Source organism: Lissotriton helveticus, chromosome 10 (genome assembly GCF_964261635.1).
Source record: "Lissotriton helveticus chromosome 10, aLisHel1.1, whole genome shotgun sequence".
NCBI lineage: Eukaryota > Metazoa > Chordata > Amphibia > Caudata > Salamandridae > Lissotriton > Lissotriton helveticus.
In genome coordinates, this window is record NC_136071.1 from 170885286 (window position 1) to 170905409 (window position 20124).

The window sequence follows — 20124 nt, forward strand, 5'->3', positions numbered from 1 at the left end:
AGTCATTGTTCACGGATGCCTGCATTGCTGGGATGATTTCTTTTGTGCAGGAAGCCAATAAACAGTCAGTGATGGCATTTTCTTCTTTCTATGCATGCTGCAGGATACAGGATGCATAGAAAGAGAAAAGAACGAGGAGAAATAAAAGTAATTCTCCTCTTGCACCACTCCTACCCCTCCCCTAGGGAGGCATAGGATGCTGACTCACTCCCAGCTTTTCCAAATGTTGTAAATCTGAGAATGTGTCGGGTTGCATGGATGTTGCGTGGGAACACCCACAACACCCATGGAATGCCCCTTTCATCCAGAGTAATGTGTGAAAGGAACCTATATTTACAAGGTCATGAAAAATCACACTGGGTATCTTTACATGGCCTTGTAAATATGGGCAGGCACACTGTGCCGCCGGTGTTTTGAAAAAGGTGACGCACCAATGGCGCAACAGCTTTGTAAATTGGGCCCTATGTTTGCAGTGTTTTGGTGTACTCTCGTGGATTCTACTTTGAAATCTTAACTATGCGTTTCCACTTTTAGTAAGAAAGCTTTGCAAGTAAAGAAAATCTGTCACAGTTTTCTATTTAAAAAAATTGGATCTGAAGAACCTATGTTTAAGACAAATGTGGAATTCAGAATTCATCAACTCGCACCAAAACCCCTACTCCCGCAAACACCTTTGTGCACACGTACATATAGGCTCAAGCGCTGTGTACACGGTGGCCAAGGTAAGTGGGCAGCATAGGCTGAATGCAGGCAGGATACATGCATTTGTCAGCACTCACTCCAGGAAACATAGGGCCTCATTTATAAGCCCATTGCTGCGCCGGTGCATCACTATTTTATAAGCACGAGTGGTGCAGTCTGCCTGCCCACATTTACAAGGCTGCATAAAGTCACCCTACTTTTGATGGCCTTTTAAATATGGGCCCATTTTACTCATTATTCTGAGTGAAAGGGGTGTTCCATGGGTGCTGCTGCAGGCGTTCCCAAGCAACATCCATGGAACCTGACATATTCACAGATTTACATAATGTCGTAAACCTGGGAATGCTTCAGAATCCTACGACTCCCCAGGGCGGTGCATAAAGTGGCACAAAGAGGAGAAATACTTTTATTTCTCCTCGTTTTTTGCTCTTTCTGTGTGTGTTGCATTCTGCAGCAAACATAGAAGAGCAACCAGCCTTTGATGATTTTTTATATGCAGGGAGGTGTCCCTTCTTGCACATAAACAATCATCCCTGCAACGCAGGCACCCTTAGACCATGGTGTCAGAGTGTCTAAGTTGGTGTATGGCTGCTGTTTGTGCACCAGCACAAGGGAGGAGGACAGGAATGTGCCGTATCTTGTAGATACAATGCATTCCTGCCCTTTTATTTGGACTCACGGCAGCACTGCAGGAAAGTTGCTATGCAGCTGTGCATCAAAATATAGTAAATGAGGCCCGAAGGAACGTTTTGAGCTAATGCCCTCCACTTATACCGGAAAAATGCATCCCTCCTTCTATTATTTATTTGGCTCCACCATCCAGTGGCTTCATTCTTCTATTGCCATTTTATGAAAGTACTGGCCCTGTCAACATAAGGAAAATGCAGGAACAGATCAGATGGAGGAAGTACAATCTTCCTGAGGCAGGGAACAATAAGAATGCTGAACTGTGAACATCAAAAAACATTATTCACATTACCAGTGGGTTGCCATAATACTCATCAGTTCTTCCTAAAGATAGCAATACTAGAACTGATAAAAATCACATAACATCATTCAGTGGTGCAAAGGGTAACCATGATCCCTATTCTACTTCTCGCACCCTTATGGTGATCTCTTCCTCTCAGAGCAGTGACAGCCTAATAACGTAGAAAAATGAATTGACTGACTTTCCCTTGCCACAGTGTTTGAGTGAATGAAAGTAGTATGGACGCAAGTTCTGCCACTGCTGGTAGGATTTGAACCACTTTCGAGTTCTGAGAGTTCCTGTCTCGTACAGTTTTTTCACCTCTCCTTGAATATTAGAAGGTTAAAACTCCTGCATTGCAGCTTCTGGGATTTAAATCAAGAAAGACTACGGGGGTCAACAGAGAAGAGAGAGGTATGACGAAGGCGGAGTGTCGCTGAAAGTGTTAATGGATGCTCCAATGAGGGGGAGAAGGTATGTTTGTCTTGTGATATTGGTGGGAATGTATGCTTATGTGATAGTGAGGGGGTATTTGTGTGTAAGGCACATTGAGACACATATATTTGTGTCTGTGGCAGTGCTTGAAATAGGCTGAGCTTGTGTCACTGATGGGAGAGGAGTGTTAATGCACCTTTATGGATATGTCAGTATTTATTTGTTGGAGTTTGTGTGTTGAGAACACACGATAGAGAGGGGTGTGCTCATTTGGCAGTACCCATGGAATTCACATGTTTTGAAAAGCAAGGTGACACTGAGAAGATGAAGAACATGCACTTGACTGCAAGAGTAGTTTGTAAAGCAGTGTCTGTGAAAGAGTATATAAGTTGTGAGTGTATGTGTCAATGAGGGTGAGATTATGCATGTGACAGGGTGGAGTCAGATATGTCTATGGGACATTAAGGGGCACGTGAGTACTAACAGGCAGGGTGGGGGTGTGTTCACATACCAATGAGGGAAAGAGAGGTGTGTGGTATGAGGGAGAGCTGTGTGACTAAGGACCAAGAGAACACAAAGGAGATAGTACTGTGCAGTTAAAAGGCAAAGGTACAGGGATGTAGGCCATTAGAGCACAGTGATGGAAGGGCCCAACCCGCTGTTGATTTGACCATGCTGCACAGTATTTCCTATACAATATCCCCAAGGTACCACCTCAGTGTACATAACGAGAAATAATGCACAAAAACCTTTTTTGAAAAAGATCTTTTGCGTTGAAATACCACTTATAAACAGTTTCACATGTACAATATTTACCAGGTACCACCAAGTAATGGGCCCACAGAGCAAAACCTGGATGAAAAAATATTCACTATTTTTTTTACATTGTTGCCATAACTTTAGAATGAGATTGAATGTGTCTAGTCAAAGCCCAAAAGCATTTTAGAAGTTCTGATTTTAAAGATGATCCTTTTTCTGAAGTAAAAACTGATTATTTCTCTAAAATGATCTATGGTCACCGAAAGGAGCTTAAATTGATTATCAGAGATCAATATGTCAACTCAAAAAAATGCCACTGGTACTTCTGGGGTGCCAGTCCAACAGTTTTGTCTGTTTATCTGCTGTGGAGTCCTGAGTGCTGGGTAAACTGTGTGATTTTGTAGCTAGGAAATCGAAGGAGAACACAGGAGCCAGAAACTAAAGTAAACTCATATGGTAGTTTTATAGTTCATTTTTCTTTAATCCTGTATCTGTATTAACATAAGAGAAGTTAGTCACATTTGCCTGAAGACCCCTACCTAATGTTTAGATAACAAGTTCTACAAAAATGTCTACATCCGATTTCCAGAAAGGAGATGCTGCTCAGTATATGTGAAAACTTAAAATAATTCTTAGGCTCCTCATATGACTTGGGTAAAATGCTTACTATGCGATGAAGAAGTTCATGGCCCTTGCCAGCAATGGAAGCCAGCTGGAACTTTCTGAATCTCCGCTGAACTGACCGCAATAAGCTCCCGTCGATCCAGGGCTGCTAAGTCGTTTCTCAAGCCTCAGTCTGCTGGCCCTTCTACTGACAGAGAGAAAAGTCCTGTAACTCGTGCAAATGGAGATCCAGATGAAAGCATCCTCTGGAGCTTTTTTTAAATTTTTTTCTTCTTTGTGTTGAAGTAACTGCACCAGCCTATTTGGCTTTGTAGAGCTCTTGTCAATAACGCCTAGGGACCTGTTCGAAGGTCTTTTTTAAGGAAGGAGATTACCTGCAAAAGTACATTTATTCCATTACATCTTTAATCTCAAAGTGAAAGCACTTCACTTGTCCTGTGTCGGCCTTCACCAGAGCCCACATTCAGATTCTGCTACAAAGTGACACCAGAGGGTTAGAGACTACGTTCCCCAGCGATGACCGCAGGAGAACCAGTTACTGGGATGCTATGGAGAAATGACCCTAACCCACTGGTGAGATTGAGAAGTTTCTCTGTGAGCCCTTAAGGTGCCAGGTGGATAGCGCCCATGTAGCCGCGTCTGCTTCCCCTATCGAAGCCAGCCAGACATCCTCCACGTTGCCCAGTGCCTAATCCTAGGGACTCCAACCTCGGATTCTGTGGACTACATATTCCTCAGTCGCTGATGCAATTAAGCCTGCCTATTCACCTTGCCAGCTAAAGATCTGCAGCATAGCCGCTGAATGGAATTACACCAAATTTGGCAAAAAGGTAGCCCTTGGTTTAGAAAGAGCCCTTTTTTGTTAAAGGGTGTAAATCTGTTCAGTAGTTCTTGAGAAATTAGGAAAAGAAAAAGTTTCGATATCTGGGGCAGCGGTGAGTTCACAAACCCTCCCGGGCACGAGCTTCACTCTGATTGGCTGCCAACACTCGAAACTAGGAAGTGTTGGCAGCCATCTTGTGACTCAAGTTTCACAAGAAAACAGTAAAATAAAGGTTAAAAAACAAGAAAAGGGGGCGGGGTAGAAACACCCTAACCACCCTAGGTCTGCTCAAGGGGGGGCGACAAAAAAAATCTTTTTTTTTTGTAATTTCGGCGGAATTTGCGTTGTGGTCGCGAATCCGGACAAAATGTTTTTTAAAAATGAAGCGCGGAATCCCAAGCTTTATTATAATGAGGCTTCCGGTGGGCCTGGTCCCAGGCTCATTATCTAAAAATAATAGCAGGGCCCACCTGCAGCCCTGGGGTCCGCCACCTCCCCGGGGCTTATTAAAGAAATAATGCTGGGGGGGGGGTCCCACCCCCCCCACGCTGCCCCAGGGACCACCACCTCCCTAGGGCATTGTTAATTGGATGCAGGGGGCATGTGGCCCCCTGCAGCCCCGGGGACTGCCACCTTCCGGAGGCTCTAGTTAAAAATAAAAATAAAAGATGGGGGGGTGGGCAAGAGCTCCCCCACACGCCCCGGGGACCACCACCTCCCCGGGGCATAGACTTATTTAAATTCGGGGGTCCGTAGCTCCCCCCCCCAGCCCCGGGGACCACCACCTCCCCAGGGCCATTTTGACAAAGGGAGGAGGGCCGTGCCGCCCCCATCCAGGAGCCCTTGATGGTCCTGGGGACTGCCACCCCGCAGGGCAGGCTCCTGCAGTGTCCCGGGTGGGAAATGAAGGGGGGGCCACACAGCCGCACCTTCTGAGAAAAAAATAAGCTGGCATTGCGCTGGATACTCCGCCCCCTTTCTGCAGCACTCTGCAAACATGACCCCTGGCACGTTGTAAGTTGGGGAATTAATTCCCCTTGAATACTGAGGGGGCCAACTAGCCCACCAGAAACCTCCAGTATGCACCAGGGAGCTGCATTGCAGAGAGGTGGTCCAAGGCAACGCCCCCTTTTTACACCACTCTGCAACACAGCTCTGTGGCACATACTAGAGGTACATGGTGGGCTAGTTGGCCCCCAGGGACCCTCAGAACTCAGAGGGACTTATTCTCCCAATTCACAGTCTTTCTGCATGGTAGGGATGCATATAACACAGGCAGGATTCATCATGGACTTGACAGATCTCCGTATGACCACATTCCTGCATTTCTCGAATACTACTTTAAGTACCTGTAAGGTTACCTGAGCGGTAAGCATATTCAGCAGGTATGTACAAAACCAGGTTTATCTAGACTAATTTCACCGATCATAGGCAATGCACATGGGGCAGTTTGGCTGCGGTGAATATTCAATCATAATCTTACTGGAAACCCAGATGGGTTGCCATATACAGAATTGAAATGTGCCAGTTGCATCCGGGGTTAAAAGAAGGGAAGAGCCAGCTAGGCCCAGCTGAACTGTGGTGGACTCATCTCCTTCCCAGAAGGCCCAGTTGTCTGCTTGTTTCCTCTAGTTCGTTAAGCCCATGATTCACAGTATCCAAGATGTGTATCCACCTACATTCCTTTAGGAATGTTGAGATATCACCCCCTCTGGACTGCGGCAGGATCCTTTCTACGACCTACCATCTTAAACTTTCCTGATCATGGCCTGATTCAATTAAATAATCTACTAGTGGGGCACCCTGTACTTTACATCGCAGTCTACTTCAATGTTGTAGGATTCTGCTGTTTATTTTTTGTGTATTTTGACCAACATGTAGCTGGTCGCAGGGGCATTTGATGATGTAAATCACATTTGCACTGTTGCAATTAGTATGATGGAGTAATTGGTCTGCTCTTTGTGTGTGAAGGTTGACCCCTCAACTGTCAGTTTACAGGCCTTGCAATTTCTGCATTTGAAGTGGGCCACTAATGGTGGTAGTTGGGCCCTGATGTCCAGTGGTGTTGATGGTGCCAGGTATGAACTCACAACATAGTCTCTAACATTTTATTTAGCATGTTTGAAGGCACACACTGGTTCAGATACTGTGTTGATTTCCGTTGATGCAAGGTGGCAATATCTTTTGATGATCTTATTGATCTCTTGGCTTCTGGTACTGAAGGTGGTTACACAGACTAGTTTCTCCTCAGTATGGGTTTTTGTCTTCACTTCTAGTAGGGTTTCTCGAGAGCAGTACCAGGCTCTCTTCCGAGCACGATTGAGCAATCCTTTGAGTTAGCCTCTGTACTTTAATCACCAAACCCTAGGACATGGTCATTTTTTTTCTGACTGCATGGAGCCTTTCCTCATTGTCCTCTCATTATTTCCACAGAATCTAACACCTGGTGCATCGTTCAATCGAAGCAATCCTCATGCTTTTGATTGTTATCTCTAGTTGGTAGATTTTTCTTAACCACTGGTCAATTACTTCACATCCTGTAAAACACCATACTCCTGGTTCCTTCTCCCATAGGCTGTCCCCCTTGTCCTGAAGAAGACATGCTGTGACTCTTCTTGAATCATGCACCTTCTGGGTCGAAATATCGACGTGCCTACACAATCATTTCCCTACTCTCTCCACTCCATGTGAAAAGCAGAACCTTGTATGGATTGGAGATTAAAGTGTATAGGGATTGATGTTGAATGAACATTTTATATACGTTTCATACAACACTGTAAATATGTATTCACCCAAAGCACTTTGTCACTTTCAGATCACCTTATCACAGATTAACCTATCTGGCGTAGTTTTTTAACAATGTGTTGCTTTCTGTGACAGCCTGACTATGTCATCACCAAAGTATATTGTAAGGAAAATGTATTAATTAGCTAATACAATTCCTTTTGATTACAGCAATCGAGGTGTGTTCCTTTTCATTTCTTGTACATATATTTATGACAAAGTTAAAGTAATTATTCTCTTTCCGACAGAACCTACCTTATCTTAGATTTCAGATACTCAGGTTATCAGGGTCACTGGGTAACCCCATTATACTTGATCTGAAGCATAGATGTTGGCACACTGTTCAACTTCATCTTGACACTGGCCAACGAGGCGATGCCATTCTCAAGCATTTTTTTCTTTTAAAGTTTTTTACAACACTTTTGAACCAAAAATATAATTTATATAAAAAAAAAAAACTATACTGTGAGAAAATGACACTGCTCATTTAAGACTGAGGCCCAAGAAGTCCTGAAAGAAAGCAACTATACTGTGAGAAAATGACATTGCTGATTTAACACAGAGGCCCAAGAAGTCCTGTGATGATATCAGCATGCACTACACCAACTCCTTTATTTTAGGATCAAGGAGTACTTTTTTGTCAGTGATCATGTATGATTTCTAGTGGCTAGTGTCGTTCGTTCATCCTCCTAGAGATTCTATTAGTGGGTGGCCTTCTAGATTCTGTCAGTGTGCCACTCACTGTAAAGTTTCTTGGTTAAGGTGAATGTTTTATTGGAACTAATCTTTCTATCGGAAAGGTTTAAATTACCATTCGGAATGATGTTGTTATGGATTGTCTAAATAGTAGGCACTAGTCCATATACTTTTAGAGGAGACCAGTGGAAAGTAAACATGAGCTCATGAGCTTGAGGCAACAGCCAAGGACTATTTGCAGTGACTCAAAACATTGAAGGGGTGTTCCAAGGTGGAAAATGTCCTGATGGTGTTTCATGTAAAATCAAGGAATCTCAGCATACTGTGAACAAATGGATTTCTCCCAAGAAGGGAATCACATATGGGGATCCTTCCCCCCCCCCCCCGAAATGTGCTTAAAAAAGAAACCTCCATCGACCAAAATGTCCTGAAGTAGAGGGCCAATTTCTTTTTAGTGTTAGAAATTGGGTTTTTGGTTGGCAGAGGTACGCAACCTGTCCAAGCAGGAACGACAATCCTAGTCAGGATAAGTGTAGTACACACTAAAAGTTTACCTGAGCTCACCCTCTGGTAGCATCACACAGAGCAGTCTGGCTTAACTAAAAAGGCAATGTGTTAAATATTTGTGCACACACACATACAGTAACACAATGAAAACACCCAACAAGTACTCCACACCAGTTTAGAAAATAGGCAATATTTATCTGAGTAAAACAAGACCACAATGATAAAAATCCAATATACACATGTCAAGTTAAGAATTTTGCAAGATTAAATCAAAATGCAATTCTTAGAAATCAATAGCTCCAGCTAGGGCTATCTGCTCCAGCTAGGGCTATCTGGTCACGCTTGACTGGGGCAAATCCAATAGTTTAGTCCGACCACAATGAAGCATGGGCCAAGTACAGGAGTTGTGCAGACCGGCTGACAGTACCTAGGATGGGTTGTAAAATGGAGGGGATGTGTTGCTGTTGAAGGTGATGAGTTGTTTCCAAAGTTAGGCAACGTCGTTGATACGTCCATGCCAAGAGCGCTGTGCGTCGGTCTGTGATGTCGATGTGGAGCCGCAGGGCTGTAGACGATGTGTTGGTACAAAGTCGTGCAGGGCCGTTGCATTGCAGACATCAGCGTTGCAATGTCCAATACTTATGCAGCTGCAATGATTCAGAGGCTCTGTGTCGGTAAAGTTGGGGCCGCGTTGTAAGTCGAGGTCATGGCGTCGCGTAGTCGGTGAGTTGTGTCAAAGGCTTCCGTGCAGGCCACGGCGACGCATCAATATCGCAGGGAAATCCGCATGTTCCCCTGTTAGTTAGAATGATCACTCCTTGTGAGTAGGAAGAGTATGAGTATGCAAGGTTAAATAATGCCCACTGTCTAGCTATTGCTGCTTCATGTTTTGTACTGAAATGTGTTCCTTGCAGTAGAGCAATACCAGTGTTGAGCCCTTGGAGGTATATCAGCACCTAATGGGTCTTGCAGGAGTTATTTAAGCCCCTAATTTTCCATGTGAGTAAATGAGTAGAAGCAGCGCTCATAACATTTAAAAGTGAGGGTGTGCTGCAATTTGCGAATCATGATGTTTTTTCAGAGTAATATTTGACCTAGAGTAGCTGCTGTGATGTCCTTGTGGAGAGCCGTTTGTGCACAAAATGATTAACAATAAGACATCCCTGTTCAGAGCACCCACACTGGCAACCCAGTTGTGCCAGTGTCTAACCAACACCCACTCTGCATAAGGAAACGCAGTCTTTAAACAGTAAGGAGTGAAGGTTGCACATAGAATATTGTTAGTAAAACTGTGTCGGAAAGGGTATTTCCTTGGTGTGGCACCCTGTGTGCTGGGCTAGACCCAGTACTAGAAAGGCCCAAAGGAAAGGAGGTATTCCTCCTGTACAGAGCAGATGATTCATGGACGCCGATCCAAAAGATAGTAATAGTCAAAACAGTCTGTAACAATGATTAATGTATGATGTTTTGCATGTCATATTACCCAGGAGTTTGCTCTTAATCATGACTTGCATTGTAAAGTCATTTTTTTCAAGTGAATTTGTATCATGTGTGCCTATTTTTTTCCAAGATAACCTTCAACTTATTTTGATCCTTTGTCTCGTTGAGTTGCACCTTGTGCTTGAATCTGGGCATCACCTTTCGGGACGTAACAAAACTGTGATTTGACGATTAATTTTACTGTAAATTATCCCCTTGTTGGCCATTTACTTTGACTCTGATAGATACTCAAGCTCACAAGGGATCATTGGGTTGCCCTTTTCCTTTGGACTCCATAAATCTGTGTGTCATGTTTATCTCCCTCTGTACCTGGCATTGGGTGTCCCACGTTGCCTGGTTGCTAGTCCAACCCACCACATCACGTTGCTCTTGTTTTTTGCTTTCTTATATTGCATCGTTATTTTGATTGAGAGCTCCTTTTTTCTTTTTTGCTGCCGCATGTTGCTCTATTACGGACTGGCTTCTTTTGTTATACCCAACAAACCAATGTTCCCAGACGTATGGGTGGCGCATCTGTGTAGATCCTGATGATGGTTGCCGAAGAATGTAAAATGGGTCCCAGATTTGGTCTAGTCACCCATCTGATGTGCTTTAGGTAGTTCTATAACTCACTTACTCTGGGTAGGACAGCTGATTTAAAGTTAAAGCTTTGGTCAGTCCATCAGGAACATGTCTCCTGCACAGGTCATGTATCCTCCATAGTGGTGTCCCTGCATTGAGTCCAAGCACCCTCTCCTGGCTGATTCTGTAAGACTGGACAAGGTAATCACTAGTTCCCGGGTACCGCCCAGCTAGTGTTTGGTTCATTTTGTAACTCCTCACAGGCAAATCATTCCTTCCACCCTCCAGCAGGTGCCACACCTAAGATGACCAGATGACTCCAAGTCACCTGAACACTACTTTTCCAGTTCCTGGATTTTATTGAAATTGAACCAACCCAACTGATAACAATGATAGGAAAAAAACAAGGTATGAATGGAAAATGGTGCCCCAGTGAGCTGAAGCCATCTGATCATCCTAGACATGCTTCCAAAAGCTTCACCCCGATCGGTCTTCCTGGGCTACCTGATTATCATTGATCTTCAGATGTATGCTGTTGCTTCTGCTGATTCCACCTGTCATTGGGGCTCCTCGCACAGTTCTTCGAGTGGTTCCATTCATTCTCTGCCTTGTTCATGAAAACAGGATCGTTCACCCATTCAGCTTTCAACAGATTTTGCCCTAATCTGGTGATGAAATTTAGCACCCCACATTACTAACTTAGAATGAACAAAAAAAGATGTAGACCTATCGGCAGAGTGCATTTTGAGTTGTTTTCCTAAACACAATACTGCTATCCTTAGTTTAAACTTGATCGACCATACAAGTCGATATACTAACTGTGTTCCTGATCATGCATTTGACTGGGATTATTTTCATAAAGGTGAGATGGCGCGGAGCCTCTGCGAACCAGCATCAGCAGTTAGATTAAGTAATCTGAGCACAACTGTTGTTAGGCTGTACCAGAGTTAGACGTGGGGCACAATAGGAAGGTTACTTGCCGTTTTACCTGGGTCAGTTCTTCTGTGTTGTTTGTAGTGGGGTAATCCAAAGAAAATATCACTGAGTTCTTTACCTGGTGTCCTACCACTCTTCCCCCACTATCCCCAGCTTAAAACCCTCTACTAAACTCCAAATATTGAAAAACAAACTAACATTTCTTGTCGCCCAACACCCTCTCCCACCACCCTATAGCCATTCCCTTTCGAACTAACCACTTAAAGCCTCGATCTCTGCTCATCGACCTTTATTATGAGTAGCCTAGTGACCGCAAGTAGTGTGGTGTTGAGTTTATTGCATTTATCCTCCCGCCACTCGTTAAAAAAAAAAAAAGTGGTCAAGCGGGTCTGCTGAGGCCGAAAGGAGAGTGAAGAAGCTGTTCGAGGCTGCCATCCTCCATCCCTCTGTTTACTCTGGTCTGTGTAGACCTGTGCAAGGCAGGAGAACATTGGATACTCAAGAGCTTCCCATTATGATATAGCAATAGTGTGAATTAACTTTGGTTTTCCATTGATGCTACATTATGGTGGTGAATAACAGGATTGAAAATATGTTACTCATGCTAATGGCTCCTTATGAGAGTCCTACATAACAGAGCAATTCATATTCTAGAGCCTCAAAGCATCCTGAAGCTTAGAAAAGCACTAGTGTGAGCGAAAGTAAGATGTGTGTATCTGAAGGGAACTGGACACGATCAAGCCTGCTTGAGCTTACCCTCAAAATACGGTTTCTCCCACTGTGGAAATTACATCCTACACGAAGAAACATACAAGTAGAACAGCATTGGGAATTATGTATTGTAAGTTTTAGTAGTGAGATTGCACAAAGTTGTAATTTTATGAGTGCAGCCACAAGGTTGGAGCTTCTCAAATCCGGGTATTCTTCAACCTTTGTAGGAGTGGTGTCTGAAATCTGCAAAGAGTTGCTGATGAGACATGAAATGTTAATAACTTGAGTAACTGAATCAAAGATAGTATTCACTCCCATAAACATCTATCTAACCCACATAATCTTCGAAAGCACAAGTTATCCTTTGAGATTGCTATTCCTTATTTGAGGGTCATTCATTTCCTAGCATGTATGAAAACTTGAAATGATTCCAGGGCGAGACCCCAAGGAGTTCAGATTGTCCATAGTATTGATCCAAGCAGCCCTACTCTTCTATGCTAATTGTTTGTTTTTCTATATGGTGTCTTGGTCTAGGTGTGGTGTATCGGAGAATATATGTCAGTTTCGTATGACAAACGGTGCACAGTGGAGCAAATCAACAAGTTTTTTGAAGTCCTAGAGGCTGTGCTATTTGAAATCACGCAGCTACGTGCGTCTGCCAATGTTCCCAAATGTTCCCCACGCGTTATCACAGTTTTGATGACGACACTTGCAAAGCTGGCATCCCGCAGTCAGGACCTGATTCCCAGGTACGTTCTCCATCAGCACTTTAAACTGAATTCATGTAGTTAAAGAGGTACAGGATGGTACAGACTCCAATCATCAGTGTAAAGCAAAGAATTTGGAAGAGTAGATTTTGATGTGAGTCACTTGTCGCTTCAACGCTAGCCTTTTGTTTTAGAATGTTTACAAATGTATGTGATTTTGTGGGATGTGCTGGAAACAGTCTTTTTCTCCCCCAAACAGTTGTTGCACCTGTATGGTTTCATAGGTAAGAAAAAAAGAGAGGGGCTCTTAATTACCCAAAGGGAAATGGAGCGCCAATATACTTGAAAAGTAAAACAAAAGATTTCCCAGTGGGATATACTATTTCCTGCTCATAGATCAGGGCTCAACTTCTCAAACACCATTCACACCATTCATTTTTATGGAACGGGAAAGCACTCACCAGAAGGAAAACCACCTAATATAATACAGTAAAAAATATAGTAAAAAATGTACACTTTATTCTAAAATATACAACACTAATCGATAAATCAAAAGATAAAAGAACACTTAAAAAACACAATTGAATACACAGTTAAAAAGCCACCTAATGTGGACGTGGAGAAAATTAATCTAAAGAGACACTTGAATCTGTCATTAGTCCGTCATTTCAGGCCCTCTTTTGTCAACACTACGAGGAAAAATATTCCTTTCGTTCAGTTAGAATGTTGGCAAGCCGAATATGACTTCGGAGTTGGCGTCGACGCGTTTCGGAAGCTTAAGAATTGATAAGGGCTTCCTTCCTCAGGACGATTTGTATACGTTTTCTCCACAAATTGATAGACAACCGGAATGATTGTTATTTTCGTAAAGAGGTCACCCAATGTTTGATGATCCTCAATTTTGCTCCCGTCACAGTCACCTGGCTTTTCTTTCCTGCCCCACCTTCATATTTTGAACGATGTTTTTTATCATGACACTCGTCTTTTTCAAAAAAAGGGGATATTTTTCATCAGGAGGAGGCTTTAAACAATCCTTAACAGTCGCTCAATGCGATCTTGATTTGGAGTTATAGGTCTTATAGAATTTTCAGGTGCTGTTCATTGCCGAATTATGTTGGGTTTCTATCCATAAATGGGACTGTTATCTTGCTGCTGGTTAAAATAATGCCCGGGGCCGGAATCACCGCTGTCGTAGGAAAACATTTTCCTACGACAGCGGTGATTGAAAAAACGCCACAAGACAGAGCACCGGGAACGCGAGCCGTGTGCATCCACTAGCCACGCGTATTAAAGTACCCGGTTGCTGAACAAGAACTCCAATTAAGGAACGGGAGTGCCGTATTCCGGCCCCGGGCATTATTTTAACCAGCAGCAAGATAACAGTCCCATTTATGGATAGAAACCCAACATAATTCGGCAATGAACAGCACCTGAAAATTCTATAAGACCTATAACTCCAAATCAAGATCGCATTGAGCGACTGTTAAGGATTGTTTAAAGCCTCCTCCTGATGAAAAATATCCCCTTTTTTTGAAAAAGACGAGTGTCATGATAAAAAACATCGTTCAAAATATGAAGGTGGGGCAGGAAAGAAAAGCCAGGTGACTGTGACGGGAGCAAAATTGAGGATCATCAAACATTGGGTGACCTCTTTACGAAAATAACAATCATTCCGGTTGTCTATCAATTTGTGGAGAAAACGTATACAAATCGTCCTGAGGAAGGAAGCCCTTATCAATTCTTAAGCTTCCGAAACGCGTCGACGCCAACTCCGAAGTCATATTCGGCTTGCCAACATTCTAACTGAACGAAAGGAATATTTTTCCTCGTAGTGTTGACAAAAGAGGGCCTGAAATGACGGACTAATGACAGATTCAAGTGTCTCTTTAGATTAATTTTCTCCACGTCCACATTAGGTGGCTTTTTAACTGTGTATTCAATTGTGTTTTTTAAGTGTTCTTTTATCTTTTGATTTATCGATTAGTGTTGTATATTTTAGAATAAAGTGTACATTTTTTACTATATTTTTTACTGTATTATATTAGGTGGTTTTCCTTCTGGTGAGTGCTTTCCCGTTCCATAAAAATGAATGGTGTGAATGGTGTTTGAGAAGTTGAGCCCTGATCTATGAGCAGGAAATAGTATATCCCACTGGGAAATCTTTTGTTTTACTTTTCCTGTATGGTTTCATGCTGTAGTTCTCTGGCAGCAAAAAAAACAATTTGCTGGTCTCGAAACTAAGGGAAATCCATTTGCTCCAATTGTTGATGTTCTGTAGTAAACAATGGAGGAACATGTACTTACACCAATGTTGCACCAGGCGGTACATGGAACAAATGGGTTTACATTTTTGGGCTGTGATTACTTAATAAAAAAGACAGTGAATATATTTTCCCCTACTTTTGTGGAAGGGAGAACTAAGATTGAGGCAAAAAGAGTGTGTTGCTTTGTGTATTGTTATTATTTTTCCCCAAAGTTACCAAAAATAGTGGAAAATAGCTTGGCTCTATTATTTAAAGGGTAATCATAACTTAGGGTCTATTTGTTAAAATCTCTATTGCAGACATGAAACTCTTAAGTAATTCATGTTTTTTAAGGCCCTTCTTTACGGGGATTTGGAATAGGGCAGTGCAAAAAGTCACCTTGCTGCCCTGCCCTACACCAAAGTGAAACGGCAGTAATGCACTGTATTTATGCAATATGGTGCATTCCTGTCCTTTCTCCCTGCACTGGCGCCCTTTCGGCAGCCTAAAGCCAATGCAGACTCCCTTGTACCATGGTGCAAATGTGCCTGTGTTGTCGGCAGGATTGTTTTTGTGCAGGAAGGAGCACCTTCCTGAACAGAAACAATCCTAAGAGGCGTCTTCCTCTTTCTGTGTGCTGCATAATGCAGCACACACAGAAAGAGGAAATAACGAGGAGAAATAAAGACATTTCTCCTTGCTACGCCTCACCTTGGGAGGGGTTAGGATTGGACGCTTCCCTCAGGTTTACATGCTCTTGTACATCTGCGGCAGTGTCAAAGTCCATGGGTGTTGTGTGGGAAAACCCACCGCAACACCCATGGAACGCCTCCCGAGCGGAAAGTGACTCTCCGGCGGCGCAGGGGGCTCTTAAATAAGCCCCTCAGTGTTTAGCAATCTTTACACAATAAATGTCCTCAATTTATGTCACAGTCCAAAATTCTTTCTGTAATATCGACTTATATAAATGTTATGCCCGTTTTCTGTTGCACAAGAAGCAAGATTCACACATTTTATATCCTTTCTATTTGAACAAAGACTTGGATGGAGCCTAGTAGTTCTCATGATCCCTACATTAATCTTATGAACCCAAATAGCACACAAACAGCCAACATGACATTTAGCACATAATAATGTTTCAACCAAAGCAAACCTTGGTCCCAAACCAAAATAGTATGTATATTTGCATATGTGCTTTTGTGAAAATTCTCAAAGCAGGTTTGTCTCTACAGGGTTTCACTGTATCTATCTAAGATGAGATCTTGTGTCCAAAGTAAAGCCATGATCTCCCTGTACGGTGAGGAAGACAGCGAAGAAATCTGTATCCGTGCTACAGAGCTAATGAACTTGTTGAAAATGCCCAGCGTTGCCCAGTTTGCTCTCACGCCCTCTGCAGAGGTTGCTAGCCCGCGGTTTCATCAAGATACCAGTGTCTCCCTGTCTCTTGCCATGAGGACATCCAGTCGGCTCCTACAGCGAGAAACCAACTATGTTCCAGGATGAAAGTGGACTCCTATCGGAGTGTTTGCACACAGGGCACATTATCAAAACTCTATCTTGATCATACCTAAATTGGAGATGGTGTATTTACCTAATTTTGTCAAGGAACCAGAAAATTCTTCACCAGACGAGGGATGGACCTGAACATCACAGAGAGCACTTTATTTGTGAAGGGAAACAATTACGAGCACAGTTGTGTTTTAGTACCTTGATATGTGTTACGGGTCAGATGAAAACCTTGATCATACCAGGACTGCTGTTCAAATAATGATGATTTTTATACATTTATACCAAGGCTAAGCAACGTTGCACTACTAACTTGGGGGCTTGGACTTGTGACGAACCTTTGTATGGTTCACTACTTATCTGCTGTTGGGAAGTGTGTTGTTTTACCATACGCTTGAGGACAACTGCGGATGTCTGGGGTTGCTCAAGTGCTAGCTAAGTAGATATTCAATCAGTCTTTTTTCAGCTCAGAGAGATTAACTCACTGCCACCTCTTCTTCACTAGACAAACCACCAATGCATGTTACTTCATGTTGCCAACATTGTTTCTTAATACAACAAAGACCAATATTTTGTTTAACAAAATGTGTTGATCCACTCTTTTTTTTTTTTTTTTGCAACCAAGGAAAAAAAATGATTAACTCAGCATTAACTTAACATATTTGATTTCTTGGGAGATATATCTGTAAATTATGTACAAAAATAACCAACAGTATTACGATTGCTTTTAGCCATTAATAAAAATCAGGTTGTTTGTTCATTTTTATGCCGTTGACACGTCAGACGAATCCACCAATGTTATTGAAGACCAAAAGAATACGTGATCACTTCACTGTTTCATATTTCTGTGTTACAGACTTCAGTGCAGGCTCTAATAATTTGACATGTTTGTTGGGCAGGTGAGTCTTTTGGTCTGGTAGACCATTGAAATTGAAAGTTGTTTTATGCCTTCCAGTTCGCAGGACCACCGCTAGCATATACGAGTGATAATTGATATCTATGTCTAAATGTGCACTGTTGTTTAGTGTGGATGACGTATCGACGACTTTAGAGACCATGGATGATAGTGTAAAAAATGTTGTTTCTGGATTACTTTGTCCTTTGCAGCAGTGCAGCCCGTTGCCTTAAAAGTCCTTAAAGTGGCTGCACTCTAGAGCCTTTCTGCAGAGAATTGGGATAAGGACAGCTCCTTATTGCTTTCACATTCAGACTTAATCAATACCTTTCTGCTTATGTGACCTTCAATCTATGAGAGCACACCTTGCAGAAAAGTAATCTTTTTTTTTTTTTTTAATAATGCACCCTAAGGTATTGATTTTCATGGAGCGGTCATTTCTCGCCTTAGGTTTATGAATGTGGTTATTAGGCTATGTGCTACCATGTGCCCTTCTGCTTATTCACAATGTCATAGGTGACTGTTTAGAAAGAAATGCCACTGCATGGCTGAAAATTGTGTTTTAGGTACCTTTTTCACTGATGAAACCCTTGTGTTAGGATGGGCTATGTAGAAAAACTGCAGTGCTTCAAACCTGGAAAAGTGTGTGTGTGTGTGTGTGTGTGTGTGTGTGTGTGTGTGTCTGTCTGTCTGTCTGCCTCTGATTAGCCCCAGGTCCTTAACTTGATCAGATGCTAAGTTTCGGTCATTCATATTTTTTACTGCCTTTGAACGAGTTAAGCCAGGGTTTTTTCCCTCAGAGCGCTGCTGTAGCTAGGCTGAAATAGCCTTGATTTTGTGTATTTATATTTCACCTGTTACTATTGACATTTTGAAAATATGCTATAATAAAGGTGGAAATTACTACCCTATGAGCCCAATACTGTGATTTCTTTTTTTGGTTCACTTAAATTCTTTTGAGTAATGTATGATGTGTTTTTTTGTTATTGTTTTTTTTTCGTAGTTTTATGTAACGCAAGCTTGACCTGAAGGTATCGGGTATCAGAGCGCTTTACATGAGCACCAGTTGCGTTACACAAGGACATATTAATTTTTGTTAGGCACGGGGAGATTAAGTGATTTGCCCAGAATCACAGGATGTTGAGCGCCATTGCCGACACGTGAACCCGGTTCCTCCAGATTTGACATCGACCGCCCTAGCCGTTAAGCTACATCCTCTCCCCGAGTGTTACTGTTTTAATATAGGTAAGGATTTACCAGGGCTCCCGTTAAACATAACGTCCCTAAAGTCGCATGTGTATAAGCTACAATCAACCTAAAGAACAAGTTGCTTCTGTTTTGTAATGTTCTTTCTGGTGGATACTGTATCTAGCCAGGTGCACAGGTCCAGCCCGCCTGGAGTTACATGTGACCAGTCCTCTAACTAGTCATGGCCCTTGTGGATCCGGTTCCAGCGCCTCGAAGCACCCTCCCTGTTTTTTCTTGCTTCTTCACCTTCTCTCTTTCTCCCCTTGTGACCGTGTCATTCTTTCCTCTGCTGTGCCTTTCACTTGCCACCTCTGTTCCATACATCTTATTCACTCTGTGCCTCTGATTTGTCTTCCATTTGCCTGTTTTGTGCCTTTGTTGTGCTTGCGTTTGTCTTTCATTCACTTTTGTGCCTCTGTTTTGTTTGCTTTTACCCGTTCTTGTGCCTGTTTTGTCTGATTTTGTCCCTTGGATTGGTGTTTATGCCATCACGTTCTCCTGCTTTGCCTCTTCCTAGGCTTCTTTCTCGTCTTCGTTCCTCCGCCTCCCCTTGCACCTCCCACTCCATTCGCGCTCTGATGCCAGCCACCTCAGCCCCACCCACAAACCCTGCGATGTTGCCAGAAACTACTTAATGGAGTGCACGCTGCTGGTGAGCCAAACGCAAGCCCATCTGCCCTCATCAGTTTCTGGATCACACACAGTGGCAGAAACCCTAGTCTTCTCTCACCCACCATTACCCCACTGCACTTCTACACATCTCAACCCCGGGTGCCCGAAGCGCTCTGCTGCTCCACCGCACCGCACCACACAACACAGAGGGAGCCTTCACCAGCACCTTTTGCCACTTTGCCTGCACCACCCCACCTTCAGCTCCAACTCTTCCTAAGAACACACCAGTAATGACTAACACCGCATCAACTTGAACACCTTCCAACAAACACTCACTCGCCTTCTTCCCATATGGCGATATCATGTGTGCTCCTTAACACCTGCTTGGACAGCAAATACACCATGGGATCTGGGACCTGCTGGATGACAATGCCCCGGACATCCTGTTCCTCAGTGCAACATGTATGACGCAGCATCGACACCAAACTTCCCCGCAGCTATCCCCGCCGAATACAGGATCATCCATTAAGACTACCAACACAGACCAGGAGAAGGAGTTCTCATCCTCTTCAAAGACCTCCTTCAGCTGCACCGCCTCTGCAGAATCCAGAGCCGACTACATGGAACCCCTCAACTTTAAACTGCAAATCACTGTCAACTTCATCCAGACGGAACCCTCATCGATCGTCTCTCTGGACCCCATGTCAACTTCACTAGCAACATCACTGACTTATCGCTCCATAGTTATCAACTCCAGCTCCTTTATCCTCCTAGGAGACCTCCGTTTTCATCTGCAAGACCGGACAGACCCCTCCAGCTCAGCTGCACCCCTAGACAGCCTGGAAAACCTTGTACTAACCGATCCCACCTACGCTGCAGGATACTTCCTGGACCCCATCTTCGCATCA

At 43.2% G+C, this 20124-nt stretch overlaps 1 protein-coding gene across 1 annotated transcript in view; it reads left to right on the forward strand.

The window, feature by feature from the left end:
* AP5Z1 (adaptor related protein complex 5 subunit zeta 1) overlaps positions 1-18267 on the forward strand; it is a 158093-nt gene extending 139826 nt beyond the window's left edge. Inside the window, exons 16-17 of the mRNA XM_078665012.1 lie at positions 12540-12754; positions 16188-18267. Of these exons, the coding sequence (XP_078521138.1) occupies positions 12540-12754; positions 16188-16458 (486 nt within the window). The 3' untranslated portion in view covers positions 16459-18267. The remainder of the gene's footprint in view (positions 1-12539; positions 12755-16187) is intronic.
* The last annotated feature ends 1857 nt before the right edge of the window (positions 18268-20124 follow it).